The sequence below is a fragment of the Balaenoptera acutorostrata genome, chromosome 5, assembly GCF_949987535.1.
Source record: "Balaenoptera acutorostrata chromosome 5, mBalAcu1.1, whole genome shotgun sequence".
Classification (NCBI taxonomy): domain Eukaryota; kingdom Metazoa; phylum Chordata; class Mammalia; order Artiodactyla; family Balaenopteridae; genus Balaenoptera; species Balaenoptera acutorostrata.
This window is the reverse complement of record NC_080068.1, coordinates 144,307,582-144,331,898: the sequence shown is the minus strand read 5'-3', so window position 1 is coordinate 144,331,898 and position 24,317 is coordinate 144,307,582. Positions and strand designations below refer to the sequence as shown.

The 24,317-nt window shown below is 47.3% G+C and overlaps 1 protein-coding gene and 1 long non-coding RNA gene across 10 annotated transcripts in view; one reads left to right on the top strand and one right to left on the bottom strand.

Annotated features, from left to right (window-relative positions):
* Positions 1–259: 259 nt before the first annotated feature.
* LOC103016610 (uncharacterized) lies at positions 260–9,994 on the bottom strand. Of its 2 annotated transcripts, XR_009008278.1 has the most exons (4): positions 9,410–9,994; positions 7,657–7,715; positions 5,506–5,652; positions 260–1,580 (listed from the first exon to the last, which is right to left on the bottom strand). It is a non-coding gene; the product is annotated as an uncharacterized LOC103016610 (long non-coding RNA). The 2 variants fall into 2 exon arrangements; XR_450932.2 differs by lacking the exon at positions 5,506–5,652.
* Positions 9,995–10,070: 76 nt separating this feature from the next.
* PIGG (phosphatidylinositol glycan anchor biosynthesis class G) overlaps positions 10,071–24,317 on the top strand; it is a 43,155-nt gene continuing 28,908 nt past the window's right edge. For 6 of the 8 annotated variants that reach the window (XR_009008380.1, XR_009008381.1, XM_007181469.2 and 3 more), the window contains exons 1-5: positions 10,071–10,371; positions 11,275–11,480; positions 18,878–19,087; positions 20,724–20,912; positions 21,834–21,975. Coding sequence is in view for 6 of the 8 variants with exons in the window: in XM_007181469.2 (XP_007181531.1) it covers positions 10,218–10,371; positions 11,275–11,480; positions 18,878–19,087; positions 20,724–20,912; positions 21,834–21,975 (901 nt within the window). In the remaining 2 variants the exon portion in view is untranslated. Of the gene's footprint in view, positions 10,372–11,274; positions 11,481–18,807; positions 19,088–20,723; positions 20,913–21,833; positions 21,976–24,317 lie in introns of those variants that run through there. The other 2 variants (XM_057546959.1, XM_057546960.1) reach the window with 2 other exon arrangements.

The window sequence follows — 24,317 nt, the reverse complement described above, 5'->3', positions numbered from 1 at the left end:
TGGAATTTTCACTAATGAAGCCAAATGGAATTTTCTTTGTGTGAAGTGTTTTAATTTATTAAAATGTTTTTACTAGTTATAGGAATATTCAGTTCTATTTCTCCTCGTGTTATTTTTAAGTTGTATTTTCTAGGACTTTCTCTATTTCATTTACATTTTCAAATTTATTAACATACAATTGTCTGTATATACTTTTATGATCTTTATAATCTCTTTAGACTCTTCAGTGATCCTATTTTTATTCCTGATTTTGAATTTCTCAAATGATTAAACATGCAGTTACCATATGACCCAGTAACATATATACTGGGTATACATACCCATTAATTTCATTCCTAGGTATGCATACTCAAGAGAAATAAAAACGTATATGCACACAAAAACTTGTACATGAATGTTCATAGCAGTATCATACATAATAGTTAAAAAGTCGAAATAACCCAAATGTTCGACTCATAAATGAATAAACGTAGTATATCCATATAGTGGAATATTATTAAGCCATAAAAAGGAATGAAGTACTCACACATGGTACAACATGGATGAACCTTGAAAACATTATGCTAAATGAAAGAAGCCAGTCACAAAAGACCACACGTTGTATAATTCCATTTTTATGAAATGTCCACAATAGGCAACTCTACAGAGACAGAAAATAGAAAATTAGTTGTTGCCTAGAGCTGGGGGATTTGAGAGTACTGAGAAGTAGAGACTGAAAGTACAAAGTTTCTTTTGGGGGTAATAAAAAGGTTCGAAAATTGATAGTGGTGATAGATGCACAATTCTGTGACTATACTAAAAGCCACTGAATTGTATACTTTAAATGGGTGAATTGTATGGTATGTGAATTTTACCTCAATAAAGTTATTAAAAAGATACCAAAAAAAAAGAAAAAAATCCTCTGTGCTCAACCTGTTTATCATGCCCCACCCCTCAACCCTGCCACAAACCCTTGGCAACCCACCCTTTCTTTGGTTTGCCTTTTCCTGAATGTCATATGTGGTTGGTACCCTAAGCTATGCCACCTTTCCAGATTGGCTTTTTTTTTTTTAATTTTTATTTATTTATTTATTTATTTATTTATTTATTTATTTATTTATGGCTGTGTTGGGTCTTCGTTTCTGTGCGAGGGCTTTCTCTAGTTGTGGCAAGTGGGGGCCACTCTTCATCACGGTGCGCAGGCCTCTCACTGTCGCGGCCTCTCTTGCTGCGGAGCACAGGCTCCAGACGCGCAGGCTCAGTAGTTGTGGCTCACGGGCCTAGTCGCTCCGCGGCATGTGGGATCTTCCCAGACCAGGGCTTGAACCCGTGTCCCCTGCATTGGCAGGCAGATTCTCAACCACTGCGCCACCAGGGAAGCCCCAGATTGGCTTCTTTTGGTGAGTGATATGCACTTGAGGTGCCCCTCCCGTTTCCCCATGGCTCCATATCTCTCTCATATCTTTTCAGTGCTGAAGAACATTCTGCTGCATGGACGGAGACCAGTCTGTGTGTCCATTCACCTCCTGAAGGACGTCTTGGTTGCTTCCAAGTTTTGGCTGTTATGAATAAAGCTGCCATAAAATGTCCCATACAGGTTTCTGTAGAGATATAAGCATTCGACTCATTTAGGTCCATCAATACCAAGGAATTCAAGGGCTGTATCGTAGGGTACAAACGTGTTTCATTTTGAAACACACAGCCCATGTTCACAGAGCTTCTGAAGATGGTAGCTGAGAGCATGTCAGCATGCTGAGGAATCAAGCCAAGGAAGGAGGTAGAATTCAAAGATGCCGGCAAGGAAGATGTGGCCGAGACAAAACCAGACCTCCACCCTCTTAGAGCTGAAGGCTGGTCCTGAGAATTAAATGGACATGAAACAGACTCACAGGAGGGAACCATACACATTTATTTCCCACAAGTTTTACCTGACCCAGGGCGCTCTCCTAAGGAAATGAAGAAAGACCCAGAGAAGTGGCAAAACCTAAATTCTTTTCTGTTGGGTTGAACAAAGAGAGGCGATTGTGGAAAAGGAACTGCACTAAGTGGGGAGGCTAAGGAGGTTGAGAGTTATGTTGAACAAGGTCTGTTTGTACAGAATTCTCTCATTCTCCACTCTCTGCCCTTGACGATCACAATGTCACTCTCCTTCCAGGAGAGGGAAGATGTCTTCCTGGGGCGGGTGGGGCATGACATGTTATCTGCTGCTTCCAGGAAAAAGAAGGGGAAGGCTCAGCATGCCCTTCTGCACCTGGTGTATTGCTGTTGGGGGGGGGGATGTTGTTTTTGCTTTGTTTTTTGAAGTGTCTGTAGCTCAAGACAATATTCTGGTTTCCTTTACATCTAAGTCCTTTACCTGGCATCTGGCTTCTGACAGGAGGAGGGACACATGTTTCTGACATGACGGGCTGGGCAGGCAGAGGAGGATAAGATGGGTGCGGGCCCATGCCTGTTCTCTTCTCATGTGTTGGGAAGATGATTCTGCTCTTGCCAGATGGGATCTAATTTGTCCATGAACAATCTAGCAAGATATCAGCTAAAAAGAGGAAGAGCAAAGGTCAGAAGAACATGGAGAAGATGGATGATAGATGCTGGGGTCTCCTGAGCAATGATTTCATCAGAGGCACATGCACATCCCTGGTCTCTGGACCACCGTGTTTAAGGCCAATTTGGTGTGTAGGTCATTTTCAATGTACGGTGGTACCATCAGGCCACTTTGGGGTACTGTCTCCGGCTCACCTGAGCGGTGCCGTCGTGCCCACATAAGACGGGGCTCGCCCAGGGCGGGCACGGTGCCAGAGAAAGGGGGACGGCGGTATGTCACTGAGCTTAAGGTATTTCCAAGAGAGTGACTCTCTGAAGTGGCTGAGGTAGGAGAGCAGCCGGATATCTGTCTGCTTGTTTGTTGGGGACGGGGATGGGGATGGGGCCTTTGTTTATTTTCTGGACGAGGTGAAAGAACTCTTAAAGTGAAGGTGTTTCTACAAGGGGTCTGTCAGGATGAGAGGGTGCAGGTCAGTCCATATGCCAAGAAATCCAGAGAATCTATAATGGCTCAGACTCAGGCCTTTTCTCGTAAACAGGCAGAGAGAGGAGCTGGCTTTGGTCATCACAAAGCTACTGGCGCCTCAGTAGTCACGACAGAAGGTTCCCAGAATGAATTGATTTGCAGGGGCCAGCACACCTGCAGCCCTCTGCCCTCAGGTCTCAGCCCCCAGGTGGGGTACCTTTCACAGGAGAGATTTATTTCTTCCTAAAAAGAGGTAGAAAGTGTCTCTCTTGCACGGCTCTTAAGTAACATTAATTCAAAATAATCAATATGTCACTAAGGCATATTTAGAGGGAAATGCCCTCAAATGCCCCCACTCCCCTGATTACAGGGGAGGCTTCGGGGTCCTCTTAGGTGGGAAGCACGAGGACCAACCATCTGCACCCAGGATCCCATCTGTAAGACCACATAGATGTGAAATCAACATAAATGTAAATAAATCTGCTTGTGTGTGAGAGAGACAGAGATAGAGACAGATAGACCCTAAGAGAGATGCACCAAACCATTCAAGACGGTCACCTCTGGGGGTGGGATTGGCAAACCTCTTTTCTTTAGGTAATATTTCAATTTTTTATAACATGTGTGTATTACTTTAATAATTCTAAAAAGATTACAATCATATGTCAAGTGTGATCCATTCATCACTCATCTATGGAGTAATTAAAGTACAATATTTCATTTTTATTTTTAAAAGATTTATTACAAGGACAATAAACATTTATAACAGTAAAGTAATGAATTCCAAAGGAATTAAGAATCAAGTAAAGAACAAAAGTTTTTGGTGACTCAGTACCAGGCCAGCTAGGTGGCAGTACATGGCAGGGTCGGGGCAAGTTTCTCCAGGAGGTTGTGTGTGTTCTGAATCAGCCTCCAATAGAGGTGAGGAAAAAGGTGTACAAGAATTGTACACTGGGGCTTCCCTGGTGGTGCAGTGGTTGAGAATCCGCCTGCCAATGCAGGGGACACAGGTTCTAGCCCTGGTCTGGGAAGATCCCACATGCCGCGGAGCAACTGGGCCCGTGAGCCACAACTACTGAGCCTGCGCGTCTGGAGCCTGTGCTCCGCAACAAGAGAGGCTGTGATAATGAGAGGCCCGCGCACCGCAATGAAGAGTGGTCCCCACTTGCCACAACCAGAGAAAGCCCTCGCACAGAAACGAAGACCCAACACAGCCATAAATTAATTAATTAATTAATTAAAACTTTAAAAAAAAAAAGACAGTCTAGTTATTTTTTTAAATTAATTAATCAATTTATTTATTTATGGCTGCGTTGGGTCTTTATTGCTGCACGCAGGCTTTCTCTAGTTGCAGAAAGCGGGGGCTACTCTTCGTTGGCTACTCTTCGTTGCCGTGCGTGGGCTTCTATTGTGGTGGCTTCTCTTGTTGCGGAGCACGGGCTCTACGTGCAAGGGCTTCAGTAGTTGCAGCATGCAGGCTCAGTAGTTGTGACTCACGGGCTTAGCTGCCCCGCGGCATGTAGGATCTTCCCGGACCAGGGATCGAACCCGCATTCCATGCATTGGCAGGTGGATTCTTAACCACTGCGTCACAAGGGAAGTCCCGTCTTGGGTGTTCTGGATGACCTGGATGTGGTAGAAACAGTGGGATTTCTAATTCCAGTTTTGCACATCAACCCACCAAAAATCTATTAGAACTACTAAATGAATTCCGTAAAGCTGCAGGATACAAAATCAGTAGACAAAAATTAGCTGCGTTCCTATACACTAATAATGAACCATCAGAAAGATAAATTAAGAAAACAACCCCATTTACAGTAACATCAGAAGAACAAAATACCTAGGAATAAACTTACCCAAAGATGTGAAAGACCTGCACACTGAAAATGTTATGACATTGATGAAGAAATTGAAGACGTAAATAAATGGAAAGATATCCTGTGCTCATGGATAGAAAGAATTAGTAGTGCTAAAATGTTCATTCTACCCAAATATATACACATTCAATGCAATTCCTACAAAAATGCCAAAGGCATTTTTCACAGACTGAACAAACAGTCCTGACATTTGTACGGAACCACAAAGGACCCCAAACAGCCAAGGGGATCCTGAGAAAGGAGAACAGCAGCTGGAGGAAACTCACTCCCTGACTTCAAACCATATTACGAAGCTACAGTAACCAAACAGTGTAGAAATGACACAAAAAGAGACAAAGGGGCCATAAGAATAGAATAGCGAGCCCAAGAATAAGCCCACACACATGTGGTCAGTTAATTTATGCCAAAGCTGCCAAGGACATACACCAGGGAAAGGACAGTCCCCTCAATAAACTGCCTGGAAAATGGAACATCACAAGCCAGAGGAGGACACTGGACACTGCACCACACACCAAACTCACTAAAACCCACAACTTTCCACATCAAGCCACTCCTCTGCTGGGTCCTCTGAAAACAGACACCCGCCCCCAGGCAGTCAGCCACGCAGTCAGCACAGCAACCTTCCCCCCACTTTTCCCTCACCTTCTTCTCCCGTGGAGGCACCTCCCAGCCGGTCCTGAGGAAACCGAGCTCGTCTCAGTGTGGGTACAGCCCTGCACTGTCCCGAAGCCAAACCCTTGGAGGTTCCTGAGGAGGCCACGCTCCTGTCAGCTGTGCACAGGGCCAGGCCTGTGGGCAGAAAAGGCAGGTGCGCACTGGTAAGAGGGGCGGGCTTGTCGCCCTGTGCTGGCAAAGTGGGAAATGCAGGCTGCACCCACTCCCAGTTCAGAGGAGACCGAGTTCCCTGCTGGCCGTCCTGCTGAATCCACTAATGTTTGGATAATTCAAACATATGGCAGCAAATATACCATGACTTCTTGAAAAATAGGTTTAGAACAATCAGAAACCATATGCAATGAAACGAATGTAGACACAGACTTTGCAACTTACAACAAAAGTCATTCCAAAGTGCCCACAGACAAATTTAAAATATAAAACTATAAAAACTATAAAAGAAAACATAGAAGAAAATCTACATGACCATGGGTTTGGTCACATAGATCATGAGCTTTGACTTTTAACACACAACACAAAAAGCCAATGCACAAAAGGAAAAAAGTTAATAACATGTTCTTTGTAAATTTATTTTTTTTATTGAAGTATAGTTGATTTACAATATTGTGTTAATTTCTGCTGTACAGCAAAGTGACTCAGTTATTATACATATATATATATATTCTTTTCCATTATGGTTTATCCCAGGAACGTGTTCTTTATAAAATTAAAAATTTCTATTTGGTGAAATGCCTTTTTCAGAAAACTGAAAACCAAGCAACAAACTGGGAAAAAAATATTTGTAAAACACATATCTGATAAAGAATTTGCACTCAAATTATACAAAGGACTATAAAACAAACAACTGCATTAAAAATGGGTAAAGATCTGAATAGATGTCTAGCCAAAGAAGATAAACAGATAATAAGTGGACAAAAACGTGATCAACATCATATACCATCAGGGAATCACAAAGTAAAACAAGGCAGCGATATGGACCTATTAGAACTGCTAACCTCCTCCCACAATGAAGACCCCGATCACTGGAGGGTGGGGAACAACAGCAGCTCTCCTTCATCACTGATGGAACATGTAGACGCCCTCGAGATACAGTTTGAGAGGATTTTCCAAAGCCAAACAAGTCTCACACCTTGAGATCCATCAATCACACCTTCAATATTTACACAACTGCTTTGTAAAACTCTATCCAAACAAAAACAAGGATGCTATTGTGCACCGACACTCTACTCATGATGTCTAAACCTAAATGGAATCAGATGTCTTCAGCAGATGAATGCATAAGCAAATTGGGGTATATCCATGTGAAGGGGAGCAGAATGTGAAATGCCAAAATATGGAACTTCTAGAGACCCCAAAGAGCTAAAACAATTTTTCAAAAGAAATTCAAAGTTGGAGGCTCACACTGCCCAATTTCAAATGTTAGTACACAGCAACGGTAAATAGAATACTCCCCTCTCCTGAAGTGTGGGTGCCACACAGTGACTTCATCCTAAAGAAGACACACAGTACAGACTTAGGGAAAAAGTAACTTCACAGTGGGGAAAATCTGACAAACACTACCTGGGCCAGAAGGGCAAAGCTAACATGAACAGTGGTAAGTTGCCCTGATGTATGTTCCCATGATATAAAGTCATAAGAAGGCACTTTACCCCTGTGATCTGCTTCCTCAAAACCCATGACCCCATTTTAATCACAGGAAAAACACCAAGTAAATCTCAATGCGGGACAATATATGAAATACCTGACTAGTCCACCACAACACTGCTGAGGTCATAGAGTGAAGGATAGTGTGAGAAAATGTCAAAGCCAAAAACATACTAAAGTGACATTATGACTCAATGCCATGTGATACCCTGGATGGGATCCTAGGATAGAAAATGGGAGAACGAAGGGAACCCAAATAAAATATGGATTTTAGTTAACAATAAGGTATCCATATTTGTTCGTTAATTGTGACAATTCTGTTGAAAACTAGAGAAAGAGGAAAAATTAAAACTCAAATAAAAGAAACCTATTGCATCAAACTGGAAATCCACAGGAAACTGGTGAGTTCCTAGTGAAAACACACAATAACAAAATGCATGCTAAAATAAGGAAAATACAAACAGACCAACTCACCTCCCAGGGACTTCCTTCCTCTGCTGGTTGTCCTCTCATTATTCTGGGGATTCTCACTCCTGAACAGGATAGGAAAAGGAACAGAGATGTTCAGCAGCCCCTGTAAGGTCTGACCCCCACCCAGTGTCTGCATCTCCCCCAGCCATGCCCAGCTGAATAAGGACACACTGCCAGAGGGATTCCCAGGGATCACTGATTCTGCGTCACCTAGGAGTTTTGCTTGTTTGTTTGTTTGTTTGTTTCTGGAGTATAGTTGCTTTACAACGTTGTGTTAGTTTCTGCTGTACAGAAAAGTGAATCAGCCTTACGTATACATATATCCCCTCCCTCCTGGATGTCCTTCCCATCCAGGTCACCACAGAACACCAAGTAGAGTTCCCTGTGCTATACAGTAGGTTCTCACTAGTTATCTATTTTATACATAAACCTAGAACATCATAGTTTTAATTCACAGAAATGCCAACGGCTATTTAGGGAGGCCTATGTGTCTAGGAGTCAAGGGTGGCCTCTGGCTAGTGGCTAGCAGGAAGCCAGGGCCTCAGTCCTACTGCTGTAAGGAAATTAATTCTGTCAACAACCTGAGTGAGAGTGGAACTGGATCCTTCCCCAGTCGAGACTCCAGATGCGAACACAGCCCTATCCAATACCTCGAATGCAACCCTGCAGAGGACCTACCAAGCTATGCCCAGGCTCCTCACCCACAGATGCTGAGATCATAAATCATAAAACTTAGTTTTAAGTTACTAAGTTTGTGGTATTTGTTATGAAGAGATATAAATCTAATACAGACTGTATTTATTTGCTAGGGCTGCCATAATAAAGTACCACAGATTGGGTGAGTTAAGCAACAGAAATTTACTTTCTGACAGTTCCAAAGGCCAGAAGTCCAAGATCAAGGTGTTGGCAGTGTTTGTTTCTCCTCAGGCCTTTCTCCTTGGCTCCTAGATGGCCACCTTCTCACCATGTGTGCACATGGTCTTCCCTCTGTGCCTGTGTGTCCCAATCTCTTTTCTAAGGACACCAGTCACACTGGATTAGAGCCCACCCAAATGACCTCATTTTAACTTAATTATATCTTTAAAAGCACTGTCTCCAAATAAAATCACATTATGACCTACTGAGAGTTAGGCCTTCAATATATGAATTTTGGGGAGCACCCAATTCAGCCCATAACAAGAACCACTGGAAGGGAGAAGATGTTTTTTGTTTTTCTGAGATGTTAGCAAAGTGTGGAGATTCAAAGCTCAGGCTCAGAGTCAGACCGATAGCTCTGAATCTTGGCTCTGTGGCTGTTTAGCTGTGTTACTTTGGATATGCTACTTTACAGTCTGACATCATTTCTTTGCCTGCAATAAAAAATAATAAGACTACCTACTTCAAAGGGTTGTTGTGTTAACCAAATAAAATAATCCATTTAAAGGGCTTGATCTAGTGCCTGGCAGGTGATAAACTAGATAAACCTCAGCTGTCATTAAATGGTTATTATTAACATTCATGGTTAGTGTGTACTGGTGAGAAGGTGGTAGAAGCTTAGACTGTCGTCGTCAGAGCTTGGGAAATCTGACTCGTTATAGACTCATCACATTTAAGGCTCGGAGACACACCTTGGAGTCTGCCTTGGGCCTGGTCTCCTTAAAGGAGAGCCTTAGAAGGGAGGTCGGGTGCATAAGCCTTAACAAGGGAAGGCTCTGGGGAGGAGGATGTGAAGATAGCAGGAGAAAGCAGCAGGGATGTGGTCTTAGCTGAAGACTACCTTCAACTTCATTCCAGAGGAGCTCGGAGCACGAACAGCACGAGTCAACTCTCTTGGAGGCAAAGGAGCTGGGCCTTTACACTGCAACCCCAGTCAATCATGAGCTCCAGGTGTTTGGGGAGTGATAACTTCCAGGGCGCAGCAGTTCCCATCAGCCAAGGACAATTAACTATTCAGAGAAGGGGGTGGCTGTGAGCTGTTGGCCCCCAGCACACCCAGAAGCCGGGCAGTAAAGGGGTCTGGATGCGGACCCAAGAAAGTCCCGGGGTCCAATCCCGCACAGGGACACCCAGACCCAGGAAGTCAGCTTGCCTTCTGGAGGTCACTTAGCGAGGTAACGGCAGCCCAACTCGAAGCCATGGTCGGAGACGGCGTCCTCTGCACAGACCTGCCCAAGACACACGAGGGCTCTCAGGGCGATGGCACCTGACTCAGCAGGCTGCTGAGGAGCAAACGCGGCAAAACGCGTGACAGCTCCTAGCAGGAGGCACGGCACACAACATAGACTCCACAAACCCGAGACAGCCGGAGCGGTTCAGACCTTAACAAGGGGCTGGCGGTGCCTTGCGGGCAGACGCCCCGGAAGTACACGAACGGCCCGTGAGCTCAGGCCCACCCCGCCCCGGAAGCGCCCGGACCGCAGCGCGTATTTCCGGCGCGACGGCAGACGCGGAGGCGCCGGGCACCTGTCCGGATCTGCGGTTCGCGCTTGCTCGGAGGCGGCTCCCTGAAGGCGGAAGCTGCTGCCTTTGGGCGAGACGTGACTTGGGGTCCGGGAGCCCGGATCCCGGCCCGGCGGGTGGGCACGATGCGGCTGGGCTCCGGGACCTTCGCCGCCTGCTGCGTAGTGATCGAGGTGCTCGGGGTCGCGCTGTTCCTCCGGGGATTCTTCCCGGTTCCCGTTTGTCCCTTTTCCGGGACGGAGCACCAAACAGAGTCCCCAGCGCCCGAACCCTCGGCTGGTATGGACCGCTCCCCGGGCGTCTCTGTTCCCCGGGCCCCACTTTTCCCGGAGGACCCTCCTTATGAGTCTCGCCTCTTGTACTTCTTCCCGCGGCTCCCCGATGGTCTCTTCCATTCTGGTCCCCAACCCCTAGGGTCCCCTTCTTACCGTTCCAGCCTCCTTTTATGTATCCTACAAGTTTGTGGTAAGCACCACTACCAGCCCTAAGATTCTCCTCCCTTACTTTACCGCAAAGTAAGGTCTCCATACCCGTGAAGAGTAAGCCTCTCCCCAGCTCTACTCATCCAGTGACACCCCAACCCCCTTCCCTGAGCAGATGTTTGGGTCACTCCCTGTTCCAAGCACCCTTTTTGCTTAGGAAGACACAACAGATAAGATTGCTGCCGACCTCTCGTGTTTTCTTCTATGGCATTCCTCCAAGACCCCGTTTTTTCCAGTAGTTAAGACCTCCCTGCCTAGGCCCCTTCCTAGCCCTCACCTACCCAACAGTATATCTTAGGTAAAGGAACTCACGTTTTGGATCAAATCCACACAATACCAGCTGCTAACCATGGAAAGACAGTTTGTAAATGCTCACCCATCCCCTACCTGCAACACTGTGTTTTAGGTCAATCTCCCTAATGTCCCATTCCAGGATACTCATGAAGGGACTCCCCTGTGCCAGTACTCCCCATCATGCTAAGGGTAATTCACTACATAATATTAGGGCTCCCTGAGCTTACTTGTTGCCCGCCCCCTGACCCCAGCGTTGTTTCCCAAGAACAGGCCTTTTTCTTTGGCTCAGGATATGTAGGTGTGATAGAGTATGTGCTGGAGAGGTAAGCAGAAACTAGATTATAAGGTGCTTGAATGCTAAATAAAGGTTAAAATTCAATTTCCTTTTTCTTTTTCAAACACTTAGGAGCCATTTCCAACTGGACCAAGCTCCCACCACCTCTCTTCAGTAAAGTTGTTATTATGCTGATAGACGCCTTGAGAGATGATTTTGTGTTTGGGTCAAAGGGTGTGAAATTTATGCCCTACACAACTTATCTTGTGGAAAAAGGATCATCTCACAGCTTTGTGGCTGAAGCAAAGCCACCTACAGTTACTATGCCTCGAATCAAGGTAAACAGTTTGACTTAATATATTATAGATCATGGTTTGGCTCTTTCAGAGGTTTAGAGGGGCTCTCTGTAGTCTGTTACTTGGAGTCCCAATTTTAACTAAGTGGAAATTAGTTTGGTGCTGTCAACCTGGCTGGGGCAATAGAATGCTGAAAAAGCCTCCCAGATAGGATGGAACTAAGACCCATGATTTATGCCCTCTGTAAAGGTAGCCAAAAGCTCATGCTTCATGGGAAGCATAACAGATTTAGAGCCAGATCATCTAGGCCAATCTAATCCAAGAGATACCATGCTCCTTGCTAACCTGCTATCTTCTTTAATCATCAGTGGGTCAGTTAGAATTCTGGGAGGAGCCTCTAGGGTTATCTAGTTCAATCACTTGACTTTATGGATGAGGAAGCAAATTCAGATAAGTTAAATGACTTGTACAAAATTTTAGTATACACAGTGACGAAACCAACATGATCTGGCCTCACAGATACCTGTTTTTACTCTATAAACCGCCTTCAGGTGTTCAGCTTAGTGGGAGTGCCTTTGAAGTACATATGCTTTACTTAAGAACTACGGGGAAAGAAAAGAGTAAAGCTTTATTGATTTGCTCAAAAACAAGTTTCTTTTTGAAAATAACATCTCTGCCTTCATGGAACTTTCAGTCTCTAATGAGAGACCTAGCCATTAAACAAATGAACATACAAGTAAATGTGCAGTTACAAAGTGTGATTAATGCATAATGAAAAAGAACAGAGCGTGATGTTCAGTGCTGGTTGGGGGCTCAGTTTAGATTGGGGTGGTTCAGAAAAGCCTGTCTGAGGAAATTGCATTCAAGCTTAGACCCGAAGGTTGAGTGAAGAGGTGGGATCAGAAAAGGACAGAGGAGCTTAAAAGTTTGTGAATATACTGCAGGCCAGTATGGTGTAGAAGTCTCTGGCTGAACCTTACGTCTGTGGATGATCGTGTGACACCTTATTATTTGGTGAGAAGGTGTCACTTGTTTTAAAGCTTGGGGGCAGCATTGGTAGTTACTCAACAAACGTTTACTGGATGAGTAAAGCAGTCTGGGATTAAAGGGGTTCATGCCGCATCTTTTACTGATTTTTTTTTCTTGAGTTTCCCATTCTCTCTGCCACTTTTGGATGTGGTTTGTCCTTCATTCAATATTCATTGAGCATCTATATGTACTGTGTGCTGTTCTAGATAAGAGGGGTTCAGTGAAAAAACAAGACAGCAACTGTCCTGTCCTCATGAAGCTTACTTTCTAATTGAGGGAACAGAAAATATGTAAGTATACAAATAAATAATCAAAATTGTTTCAGGAGGTGATAAATGCTATGGAAGAAATTGAGGAGGAGAATGTGATAGAGAGTGATGGGGAGTGGGGGAGGCCACCTGTAGTCAGGACGCTTGGGAACAGCCTCTCGGGGTGCAGTCATTCTGCTGAAACAAGTCCTGTGGAAGCTGGAAGAAAGGCATCCAGGCTCCTGACCATCAGGATCACTGCTTTCTTTATCTGTCCTGTCAGAAGTGTGGAAGGAACTCATTCCTCCTTTGTTCTGATAAGAAAAGAGTTATTAGGAATCTGGGCAGATTTGTAAGAAAAAACGTCAGTGAGCGTGGTGGCTCCAGGTTCTGTTCAGTCTTGCGCATTGGCCGGTGTGGTCCTCCCTTCTCCAGTTCGTTTCATTTTACCAAACCAGTGTTTTGTTTTGGGTCCTTTGCAGGTTCTTGCTCCTCATTCTCTATCAGGGAGGAGCTAGCATACAGGAAGTCCATCCTGGAGTTAGGATTACATTGCTCTGGAATTTGATAGGATCGGGTAGTGTTGTCTAAGGAGTGTGTCCCCTGCCCTGCCTCCACTTAGGAAGGGACCTCGTTCATCTGGAGGTGCTGATACAATTGCCACGAGACACCAGTTTTAAAATTTCAAGACTAATGTCTCTAGTAGCATGTTCACATGTTAAGATGCTGCAGTAGCTTCCTTCTAAAACGTTGTAACTGATTTTTGAATGCCTTTCCTTTTCCTGGGAATTTATAGTTGTAATAGCGGCAGTTACCACTGGCTGTGGTGCGCCCGTGGTGCAGGCACTGTCTTGTACACTCTTACCACAGCCCCGTGGAAGCTCCATGATGTTGGTGCCACTCTCTTCTCCATTTCCCGGATGAGGAAACAGGCTTGAAGTGTGAAATCTCACAGCTGGCATCAGAAACCGAGCATAACCTTATGTGTGCCTAGTTCCAGAGCCTCGGTTGGTCACACTGTGTTATACAGCAACACCGTGTTATACAGAATAAGGTGACCAGGTCAAATTCTCTTTCAATAGTCTCTGCAGAGCCCTCCTTAATTCTCAGAAGTCAGGAAACTACTGTTCCCAAGACCACAGCAACCCCAGGAAAACCTCCAAGGAGATGACAGACAATCACTCACTTAAAATTCCTGGGCTCTCAGCTGCAACTTTTTTGCTGCCTACATGTTTCCTGGGGTGAAGCGGCTACCAGGTAGTCCCTACCCTTCTTAAAAATGTCCGTGTGAACCCAAACTAGTGTGAAGAGGAGGGAAGTGCCTTATAAAAGCCCAGAAGAAAGGGTGGACAGATTCAACCCAAAGTGGTGGAAGACATTATAAACAAAGTCAACTGACAGACAGTAAATGGAAAAATTATTTACAGTTAGCACAACAAACAAGATGTGAACCCCATGATATGTAAAGAGGATCTGATCAAGGGCAACAATCCAGTAGCAACTGGACAAAGGATATAAAGAAATCCACATAGAAGGAAATTGAAATATGCCAGTAAGCATATGAAAAGATTCTTAACTGTACTAGTAATCAGATTAAAGGCAACTAAAGAATCTATCACATGGTAAAAATTGAAAGGTTGATGATAACACTCCTCACAAGAAATGAGGTGAACAGATCTCTGTATAGTGTTTATGTGACTAGCCGGACTCAGCCACCACCTCCACTACCCCCACTGTAGTCCAGTCTGCTATGGTGTGAGCCTGGATGGAAAACTATCCCAGCACTTCTCACCCAGAACCTGTCCAAACAGATCACGTTGCTCTGCTCTAGTCCCAACAGTCCTCCAGTGGCTTACACTCTGCCTCCTAACCACTCTAACTCCTAACGCACCTCAGGGTGCGTGGTCTTCCACCATTTACCTCTTCACCCTCATCTGAGCTGATTTCCCTCTTCCTGTGTGTTTTATCCACGCAGATCACACCTAGCTCCGTTCCCCATGTGTGCTGCCCCCTTTCACCTTGGGGTTTTTGCAGTTTGCTGTGTTTTGCCCTGGAAAGCCTCACCTCAGCTCACCTAGACAACACTCCACCTTCACACCTCAGCTCAAATGGCACTTCCGCTGGAGGCTTTTTAAAAGAAATTGCCATTACATTTTTCACAGAACTAGAACAAAAAATTGCACAATTTTTATGGAATCACAAAAGACTCCGAATAGCCACAGCAATCTTGAGGAAGAAAAACTGGACCTGGAGGAATCAGGCTCCCAGACTTCAGACTATACTACAAAGCTACAGTAATCAAGACAGTATGGTACTGGCACAAAAACAGAAATATAGATTAATGGTACCGGATAGAAAGCCCAGAGATAAACCCACGCACATGAGGTCACCTTATCTTTGATAAAGGAGGTAAGAGTATACAATGGAGAAAAGACAGCCTCTTCAGTAAGTGGTGCTGGGAAAAATGGACAGCTACATGTAAAAGAATGAAATTAGAACACTTTCTAACACCATACACAAAAATAAACTCAAAATGGATTAAAGACCTAAATGTAAGGCCAGACACTATAAAACTCTTAGAGGAAAACATAGGCAGAACACTCAATGACATAAATCACAGCAAGATCCTTTTTGACCCACCTTCTAGAGAAATGGAAATCAAAAATAAACAAATGAGACCTAATGAAACTCAAAAGCTTTTGCACTGCAAAGGAAACCATAAAAAAGAAGAAAAGACAACCCTCAGAATGGGAGAAAATATTTGCAAACGAAGCAACTGACAAAGGATTAATCTCCAAAATTTACAAGCAGCTCATGCAGCTCAATATCAAAAAAACAAACAACCCAATCCAAAAATGGGCAGAAGACCTAAATAGACATTTCTCCAAAGAAGACACACAGATTGCCAAAAAACACATGAAAAGATGCCCAACATCACTAATCATTAGAGAAATGCAAGTCAAAACTACAATGAGGTATCACCTCACACTGGTCAGAATGGCCATCATCAAAAAATCTACCAACAGTAAATGCTGGAGAGGGTGTGGAGAAAAGGGAACCCTCCTGCACTGTTGGTGGGAATGTACATTGATACAGCCACTATGGAGAACAGTATGGAGGTTCCTTACAAAACTAAAAGTAGAACTACCATGTGACCCAGCAATCCCACTACTGGGCATATACCCTGAGAAAACCATAATTCAAAAAGAGTCATGTACCACAATGTTCACTGCAGCACTATTTACAATAGCCAGGACATGGAAGCAACCTAAGTGTCCACTGACAGATGAATGGATAAGGAAGATGTGGCACATATATACAATGGAATATTACTCAGCCATAAAAAGAAACGAAATTGAGTTATTTGTGGTGAGGTGGATGAACCTAGAGTCTGTCATACAGAGTGAAGTAAGTCAGAAAGAGGAAAACAAATACCGTATGGTAGCACATATATATGGAATCTAAAAAAAAAAAAATGGTTCTGATGAACCCAGGGGTAGGACAGGAATAAAGACACAAACGTAGAGAATGGACTTGAGGACACGGGGAGGGGGAAGGGTAAGCTGGGATGAAGTGGACAGTAGCATTGACATATATACACTACAAAATGTAAAATAGATAGCTAGTGGGAAGCAGCTGCATAGCACAGGGAGATCAGCTCAGTGCTTTGCAGCCATCTACAGGGGTGGGATTAAAGAGGGTGGGAGGGAGACGCAAGGGGGAGGGGATATGGGGATATACGTATGCATAGAGCTGATTCACTTTGTTATACAGCAGAAACTAACACAACATTGTAAAGCAATAATACTCCAATAAAGATGTTAAAAAAAAAAAGGAAGAGTGACAAAAAGAAAAGAACAAACAGACACAGAGAAAAAAAAGGGACACATGCGAGACTGTGTCCTTTGAGTGACTGAGAGAACCGCTAGCCTTAGTTCCTGTTAGCTTTCCAAAAGTTAAATCTCTCCTCAAACATGACTGGACTTCCTGCTCGTGGGTACTCAGTATCCATAAAATAAATTCTCTTTTCTGCTTTCAAAAATAAAAATAAAGCAATTGTCATTAAATTCGTCTTGGATAAATATATTGTATATCCAAACACCGGAGTACTTTGTAGCTGCTTTTAAAAAAGAAGGTGAAATACCTGTATGTTTTCTGTGGAAAGGGGTTCATGATATTAAGTGAAAAAAGCAAGTTGCAGAATTATCTATATAGTTTGTTACCATTTTGGTAAAAAAAAAAAAAAATATGTACTTTATATATTTCTGATTGTACATAAACGGATGAAGGATACTCACCCAAAGTAACTGGTTACCTTTAGGAAGCAGAGTTTTGGGGTGAAAGGCTCACATTTAAAAAACTAACTTCATTGAGGTAGAATTTTGTTTCATACAATACTGTATACTGCAGTTTGATGAGATTGACCGAGTGTGTACATCCATGCAGCTCCCACCTCGGCTCGGTCCTGATCCCCAGCCGGGAGTGCTGGTGGCTGTCGCTGTTTGGCTGACTTGCTGGGGCTACTTCTAGAGGGTCTGTCTCTCCTCAGGTCCTGAAATGTACACTCACTGATGTCTCTGCTTGTTGTGTGTTTTTTAATTCCTGGGGTTTTTTTAAGCCACTCTTCCTGAGGGGCAGCCAGGTCAGCATGGCTGAGTGGTGAGCCAATGACTGGTCACAGGTTGTGCTTAAACACATTGTGGTGTGGCCTCCACCCTCTACAGGGGGTCCTTGTGTGAGGCTCCCGCCGTCAGCTCATCTTCAGGCGGTTTATGAGTCTTCCCTGACCCTCGCTTTATTTGAGCAGGGCCTTGTGTTCAGCTGGAAGGACCGGGCAACTAGGCCCTCTCTGTTCTCTCCTGAGTGTACACTCACCCTGTGTGTGCACACGGCCTTCCAGATTCCAGGAACACGTGGGAGCTCACAGAAGCCTACCGCAGCTGTCCCATTCCCCAGACCCCCTTTCCAGACTTTTTCCTGTGTCTTACTGCAACCAGCATTGAAGCCTCAGGTAGCTGTGATGTTGGCCTTCCCTGTTTTCACCTTGTCCCTGGCGTGGGGCTTCTCCATGGAGTGCCAAGTTGGGCAGGCCCCTCCTGGTCCTCATGGCTACCACGTCACAGAACTGGGTGTGCGGGAGGGGAGCAGCCCATGTTAAAACACCATAGGTACTCACAGTTCTTACCGAAATTCGAAAGTGTTTTGAATAAGAACATTTCAATTTGTGTATATCTTCGTTGAGTTTTCAAAGTCTTGAAGGGGTTGTTTTTGACAGTTTTATCCAGTTTTGTCGTTGCTCTTCAGGGAGAGGATTTGCCAAGCTCCTCATCCTCAAAGTCCAAGATTAATTCATTTTTGCGTTATTTTGCTGTTAAAGAAGTCTTGGCAAAATTATTATACTTGTTAGCATTGTCCAGATTCCTCTTTCTTTTCATTGCACAGGTCCCTGGATGCCAGTGTTGTAGGTTGTCAGCTAACTCCAGATCATGGAGACCCAGGACCCGTTTAGATTCCGCTAAAATGAGGGAGGTGGTTGACTTAATTCTGTAGCAGAAAGGTGTGAAGACATGTCACAGCCACCTGCTCCTCCAAGAAATTACGGTGCTGAGTGGGACGGGGAGGTGGCCCCACCAGCACCCCTGGGCGAGTTTCCTGTGAGGATTCCTCAGAGTTCCTGTTTAGAGACCGCTTTCCTCCCTGGCTGTGTGAGAGGCTGTTCTTTCTCTCGGGGGTGGACAGTAGAATTGCTGGGTTTCAGGGTCAGTGTGTGGAGTTTGCTTGTCACATGAAGCAGATCTGAAGCTTAGATGAGGACCTGACAGTGGGTTTGGGTATACAGAGTGCATACCACCCTTTGCCATTTGTTTCATTTCTTATTATCCCTCACTGCTTTTTTGGCCACAGCCGTCTAGCTACCCCATGGCCTCCTCCTTTGTCCTCTCATCGGCTGAAATATGGTCAGTTCTTCACTTATTGAGTCCGCTGGTTTTGCCAAGAATCTGTGTAGCTTGTCCCCCTTTGCCCTAATACTGGCCCAGCCTTCAGTACTGGTGTCGCTTTAGCTTTATGCTTGCCTCTTTCATTCGTTACAGGCACCCTTGGCACCCGTTCCCACGCTGTACTCGGGTCTGTGGTCTGACTCCTGAGTGCTTCCTTCTGCAGGCATTGATGACGGGGAGCCTCCCCGGCTTCATCGACGTCGTCAGGAACCTCAATTCTCCCACGCTGCTGGAAGACAACGTGATCACACGAGCAAAAGCAGCGGGGAAAAGAATCCTCTTTTATGGAGATGAAACATGGGTGAAGTTATTCCCAAAGCATTTTCTGGAATATGATGGAACAACCTCTTTTTTTGTATCAGATTATACAGAGGTCAGTTTTTAAGAAAAATATATCCTATGAGACAGAGCCTGGTACCCTCTAACTTAGTGAGAGGCAACGTTGTTTTGTATGTGGCTTTTATCAATATACTGAGAATAGTACGGAGAGATTGAAAAAATTGTTCCTTCCCGTAATCAGCTACAAGCCAGGACCATAAACCCTAACGCAGGTGTGAGCATAGTTCTCTGAGCCCTAAGCCCAGACCAGGTGAGCACCCGTCGACGGGTACGGGGGGTCGGGAAGGGCTTCCCAGGAGGAGCCGCTCAGCCGGAGTTTTGACAGATGAGTGGGACCTTCACAAGTGGACAGAATGGGGTGGCAGAGTCTGCGAGGCAGAGCCTGAGGTCCCCACGGTCTGCCTGGGATCCTGCATTGCTGCTGTTCTCCTGCGAGGGCGGCAGCATGAGGGCAGACGTGAGCTGGGCGAGCCTACCTGGTGCGGAGAGCGTAGGCCCGGTGCTGCGTGTGCAGCCTCCGACAAGGAGCTTACAGCCCCCATGTTGGCCCCGGGGCAGAGGGAGGCCCGCAGGGCAAAGGCACCGTGCGTCTGAGCTGGCGTTGGATGGACCCATTTGCTTGGTCCGGGGGAGCGCCTGCCGTCCTGTTTACACCGACACCCTTTTCCAAAGCTGACCGTGTAGACACAGCAGTCACTGCCCACCCTGTGTGTGACGGCTCAGAAGCACTTGTCTTTGTAGTAGATTCTCCAGGGGGAGGGAGGGGTCAGGGCTGACCTGGCTAGTGGCTCTGTCAGGGGCTGTATGGCTGGGAACCGCTGAGTGTGTGCCTCTTTCCTCCCCAAACAGCCTTCTCGTAGGACACAGGCAGACGCCCCCAGCTTCACCCTGCTGGTTTCTTGAACTCTGGGCACTGTCCTGTCTTAGCTAACTGCCCTTAGCCCTCACTTGCCTCATAACAACCTGGCACCCATTTAACTTGGTTATCTGGTCAGCTTTAGTTTAAGCTCCAGTAGTGATCCTGAAGAACTGTTTTGTGAGAACAGCCTTTGTTCGTTTAAGTTATAATATGTTGTATCCATAACTTAGAGACATAAAAACAATATTAGTGAAAGCTTAATCTAATGCAAACATTTTTTAAGACAGTTTTTATTTTGGGGGTTGGTTTGTTTGGTGTTTTGGTTTTGGTTTTGGTTTTGGTCTTTTCAAACTCCCATGAGTCCTGGTACCTAAAATAAGCCCGTAGATTTTTTTTTTTTTTTTTTGCAAGACTTCTTTAATTATTATTTATTTATTTTATTTTTATGGCTGTGTTGGGTCTTCGTTTCTGTGCGAGGGCTTTCTCTAGTTGTGGCAAGTGGGGGCCACTCTTCATCGCAGTGCGCGGGCCTCTCACTATCGCGGCCTCTCTTGTTGCGGAGCACGAGCTCCAGACGCGCAGGCTCAGTAGTTGTGGCTCACGGGCCCAGTTGCTCCGCGGCATGTGGGATCCTCCCAGACCAGGGCTCGAACCCGTGTCCCCTGCATTGGCAGGCAGACTCTCAACCACTGCGCCACCAGGGAAGCCCCAAGCCCATAGATTTTTAAAATGACCATATCACTTTTCCTTGAAGAGTGAACACCAGGGAAATTAGGGAGGCTATTCATATGTACTCTTTTTCCCTTTAAAGGTGGATCATAATGTTACAAGACATTTGGATAAAGTATTAAAAAGGCGGGATTGGGATGTGTTAATCCTCCACTACCTTGGGCTGGACCACATCGGCCACGTTTCTGGGCCCAGCAGCCCGCTGATCGGGCGCAAGCTCAGTGAGATGGACAGCGTCCTGATGAAGATCCACACCTCACTGCTCTCAGAGGTGGGCCTAGAATGTCAAGGTGCCAATGTTTCCTAGAAGAAATGTAGCTTCTAAAGTGAACTGGGGTGACCTTGTGTGAGCTTCATACCTACCATCGCTCAAGCAGCCTTCACCTACCGAGCACGTGCCGTGTGCTGGGCACCGTACCCCGCAGCCCTGCAGGATAGCGGCTCTTAATATCTCTACCTGGTCATCCAGCTCATGTTTCCTGGAGGCCTTCTCTGTCACTGTTCCTGTCTGGGCACTTGTGGAGCTTAACCTCTAGCCAGGAGGGAAGAGCAGGAAGCATAATCAGTGAGGACATAAGTATTCTGGACAGTGATTAGTGCCATAGCAGAACGCAGGGCAGGAGGAGGGCACAGCATCTGAGAGAAAGGCTGTGATTTTAAACTGCACGGTCAGAGCAGCCTTCCTAAAGGACGTGGGAGATGTGAGCCGAGACTCGAAGGGCAGGGGTGCCGACGCGCCGTCTGTGAAGGTGTGTTCCAGGTGAAAAGGCAGCAAGGGCAAGTCAGAGCCTGTCGGGTACATGCAGGGGCAGCAGAAGCCACTGGCCGAAGCTCTGGGGGCCAGGGGCAGGCAGCTCTGTTTGACAGATAAGGAGACTAGGGCATGAAGAGCAATGTGCCCAGGCTGCCATAGCTTGGAAATGGCAAAGACAGAAACCAAACCCTGAGTCTCTGCCCTGAGAGGCCTAACACAGCCCTCCTGTGCTCTGTGACCTCCATATGATTCCGTTTGTTTTATTTATGACATTACTCGACGTTGACCTTTTGATCTGACTCTAAGCTCATAGATTAAAAAAAAAGAAAAAAATTTAGGAAGAGCTACTATTTACAAAGTAAAGCTGAAATCTGAGAACACATGATCTTCTTCTCCCCGGTCTGGGTTCAGCTGAAATGTATTTCCTTTGCCTTATAGGAGAGAGAGACACTGTTACCCAATCTGCTGGTTCTTTGTGGTGATCATGGCATGTCTGAAGCTGGAGGTCACGGGGCCTCTTCTGTGGAGGAAGTAAACACCGCTCTGATCTTAATCAGCTCTGCATTTGAAAGGAAACCTGGTGAGAATTTGGGAATGTTTCACACTTTAAAACTGTACTTTATTTCTTTGCTTTCTGTAGTTTGATTTTAATTTTAAAAAGCATTTAACCATTTTTGGAAGCTGTGTAAGTTGAAAAACCCTGAACCATGTGAGAATGAAAAATAATGAGACAAGGGCCAGTCAGGGTTTGGAGTTTACGTTTTTTGCCGATTCTTAAAATACAAATGTTCTTTTTGGGAATTGTGTGCTATGAATGTCACTGCCTCGATATCTGGAACTGTTAATAAAAAGTGCCAGTGGCTTAGAGACATCTGAAGTGCATATATGAATTGAGAGAAACATAAAAATTTTAAGTTAAGAAACAGTATCCGTTATTTGAGACTATATCTTGAGCAGCAGCGGTCAACGAGAACCACAGGAGTAGGGCTGAGTAGGACCGTCTGAGGGCCCACGTTCAGCGCTCAGACACACCGCAGCTCTCCAACCCAGACCCGCCGGGGCCCTCGGCCAGCACAGACCCGTGCACGGCCTCTGCCCCCTCACCTCGTCACACGCAGGCAGCCAGCTCGCCAGCTCTTTCCACACTGGACACTCTGGCTTCTCTCAGGTGGCCCTTGAGCACCGTTCGGCAGTGCTGACTCCGAGTCCTGGGACCCCCCGTGTCTGGCTTCCCTCCGCCTCTCCCTGTGCCCTCCAGTCTCCTTTGCTGGCTTAGCGTCCTTGCCCTGGCCTTCTTTCCGGACTGCCTCTGTTTTGTTCTGCGTTCACTCCTGAGATGATCTCATCCACTCCCGTGGTTTTAAGTGCCATGAATCGGCGCACACCTGTCAGATTTACCCCTCCAGCTGTCTCTTTTCCACCCTCCACACTGTCTCCTCGACTGCCTGCTGATGCCTCACTTGGCTCTTCCACAGGCAGAGCACATGTGACCTCACCTGCAACCTGCCCTCCCTATTTCCCCGCCAACAGACGACGCCATTCACGCGGCTCTTCGAGTTGAAAACCTGGGCGTCCGCCTTGACCTGCCCTCTCCCTGCGTGAGCCAGGCCGCCTGGCTCCCAGCTTGCAGCCCTCTCCCTGCGTGAGCCAGGCCGCCCGGCTCCCAGCTTCCTGCCCTCTCCCTGCGTGAGCCAGGCCGCCCGGCTCCCAGCTTGCAGCCCTCTCCCTGCGTGAGCCAGGCCGCCCGGCTCCCAGCTTGCAGCCCTCTCCCTGCGTGAGCCAGGCCGCCCGGCTCCCAGCTTGCAGCCCTCTCCCTGCGTGAGCCAGGCCGCCCGGCTCCCAGCTTGCAGCCCTCTCCCTGCGTGAGCCAGGCCGCCCGGCTCCCAGCTTGCAGCCCTCTCCCTGCGTGAGCCAGGCCGCCCGGCTCCCAGCTTGCAGCCCTCTCCCTGCGTGAGCCAGGCCGCCCGGCTCCCAGCTTGCAGCCCTCTCCCTGCGTGAGCCAGGCCGCCCGGCTCCCAGCTTGCAGCCCTCTCCCTGCGTGAGCCAGGCCGCCCGGCTCCCAGCTTGCAGCCCTCTCCCTGCGTGAGCCAGGCCGCCCGGCTCCCAGCTTCCTGCCCTCTCCCTGCGTGAGCCAGGCCGCCCGGCTCCCAGCTTGCAGCCCTCTCCCTGCGTGAGCCAGGCCGCCCGGCTCCCAGCTTGCAGCCCTCTCCCTGCGTGAGCCAGGCCGCCCGGCTCCCAGCTTCCTGCCCTCTCCCTGCGTGAGCCAGGCCGCCCGGCTCCCAGCTTCCTGCCCTCTCCCTGCGTGAGCCAGGCCGCCCGGCTCCCAGCTTCCTGCCCTCTCCCTGCGTGAGCCAGGCCGCCCGGCTCCCAGCTTGCAGCCCTCTCCCTGCGTGAGCCAGGCCGCCCGGCTCCCAGCTTCCAGCCCTCTCCCTGCGTGAGCCAGGCCGCCCGGCTCCCAGCTTCCTGCCCTCTCCCTGCGTGAGCCAGGCCGCCCGGCTCCCAGCTTCCTGCCCTCTCCCTGCGTGAGCCAGGCCGCCCGGCTCCCAGCTTGCAGCCCTCTCCCTGCGTGAGCCAGGCCGCCCGGCTCCCAGCTTGCAGCCCTCTCCCTGCGTGAGCCAGGCCGCCCGGCTCCCAGCTTCCTGCCCTCTCCCTGCGTGAGCCAGGCCGCCCGGCTCCCAGCTTGCAGCCCTCTCCCTGCGTGAGCCAGGCCGCCCGGCTCCCAGCTTGCAGCCCTCTCCCTGCGTGAGCCAGGCCGCCCGGCTCCCAGCTTGCAGCCCTCTCCCTGCGTGAGCCAGGCTGCCCGGCTCCCAGCTTGCAGCCCTCTCCCTGCGTGAGCCAGGCCGCCCGGCTCCCAGCTTGCAGCCCTCTCCCTGCGTGAGCCAGGCCGCCCGGCTCCCAGCTTGCAGCCCTCTCCCTGCGTGA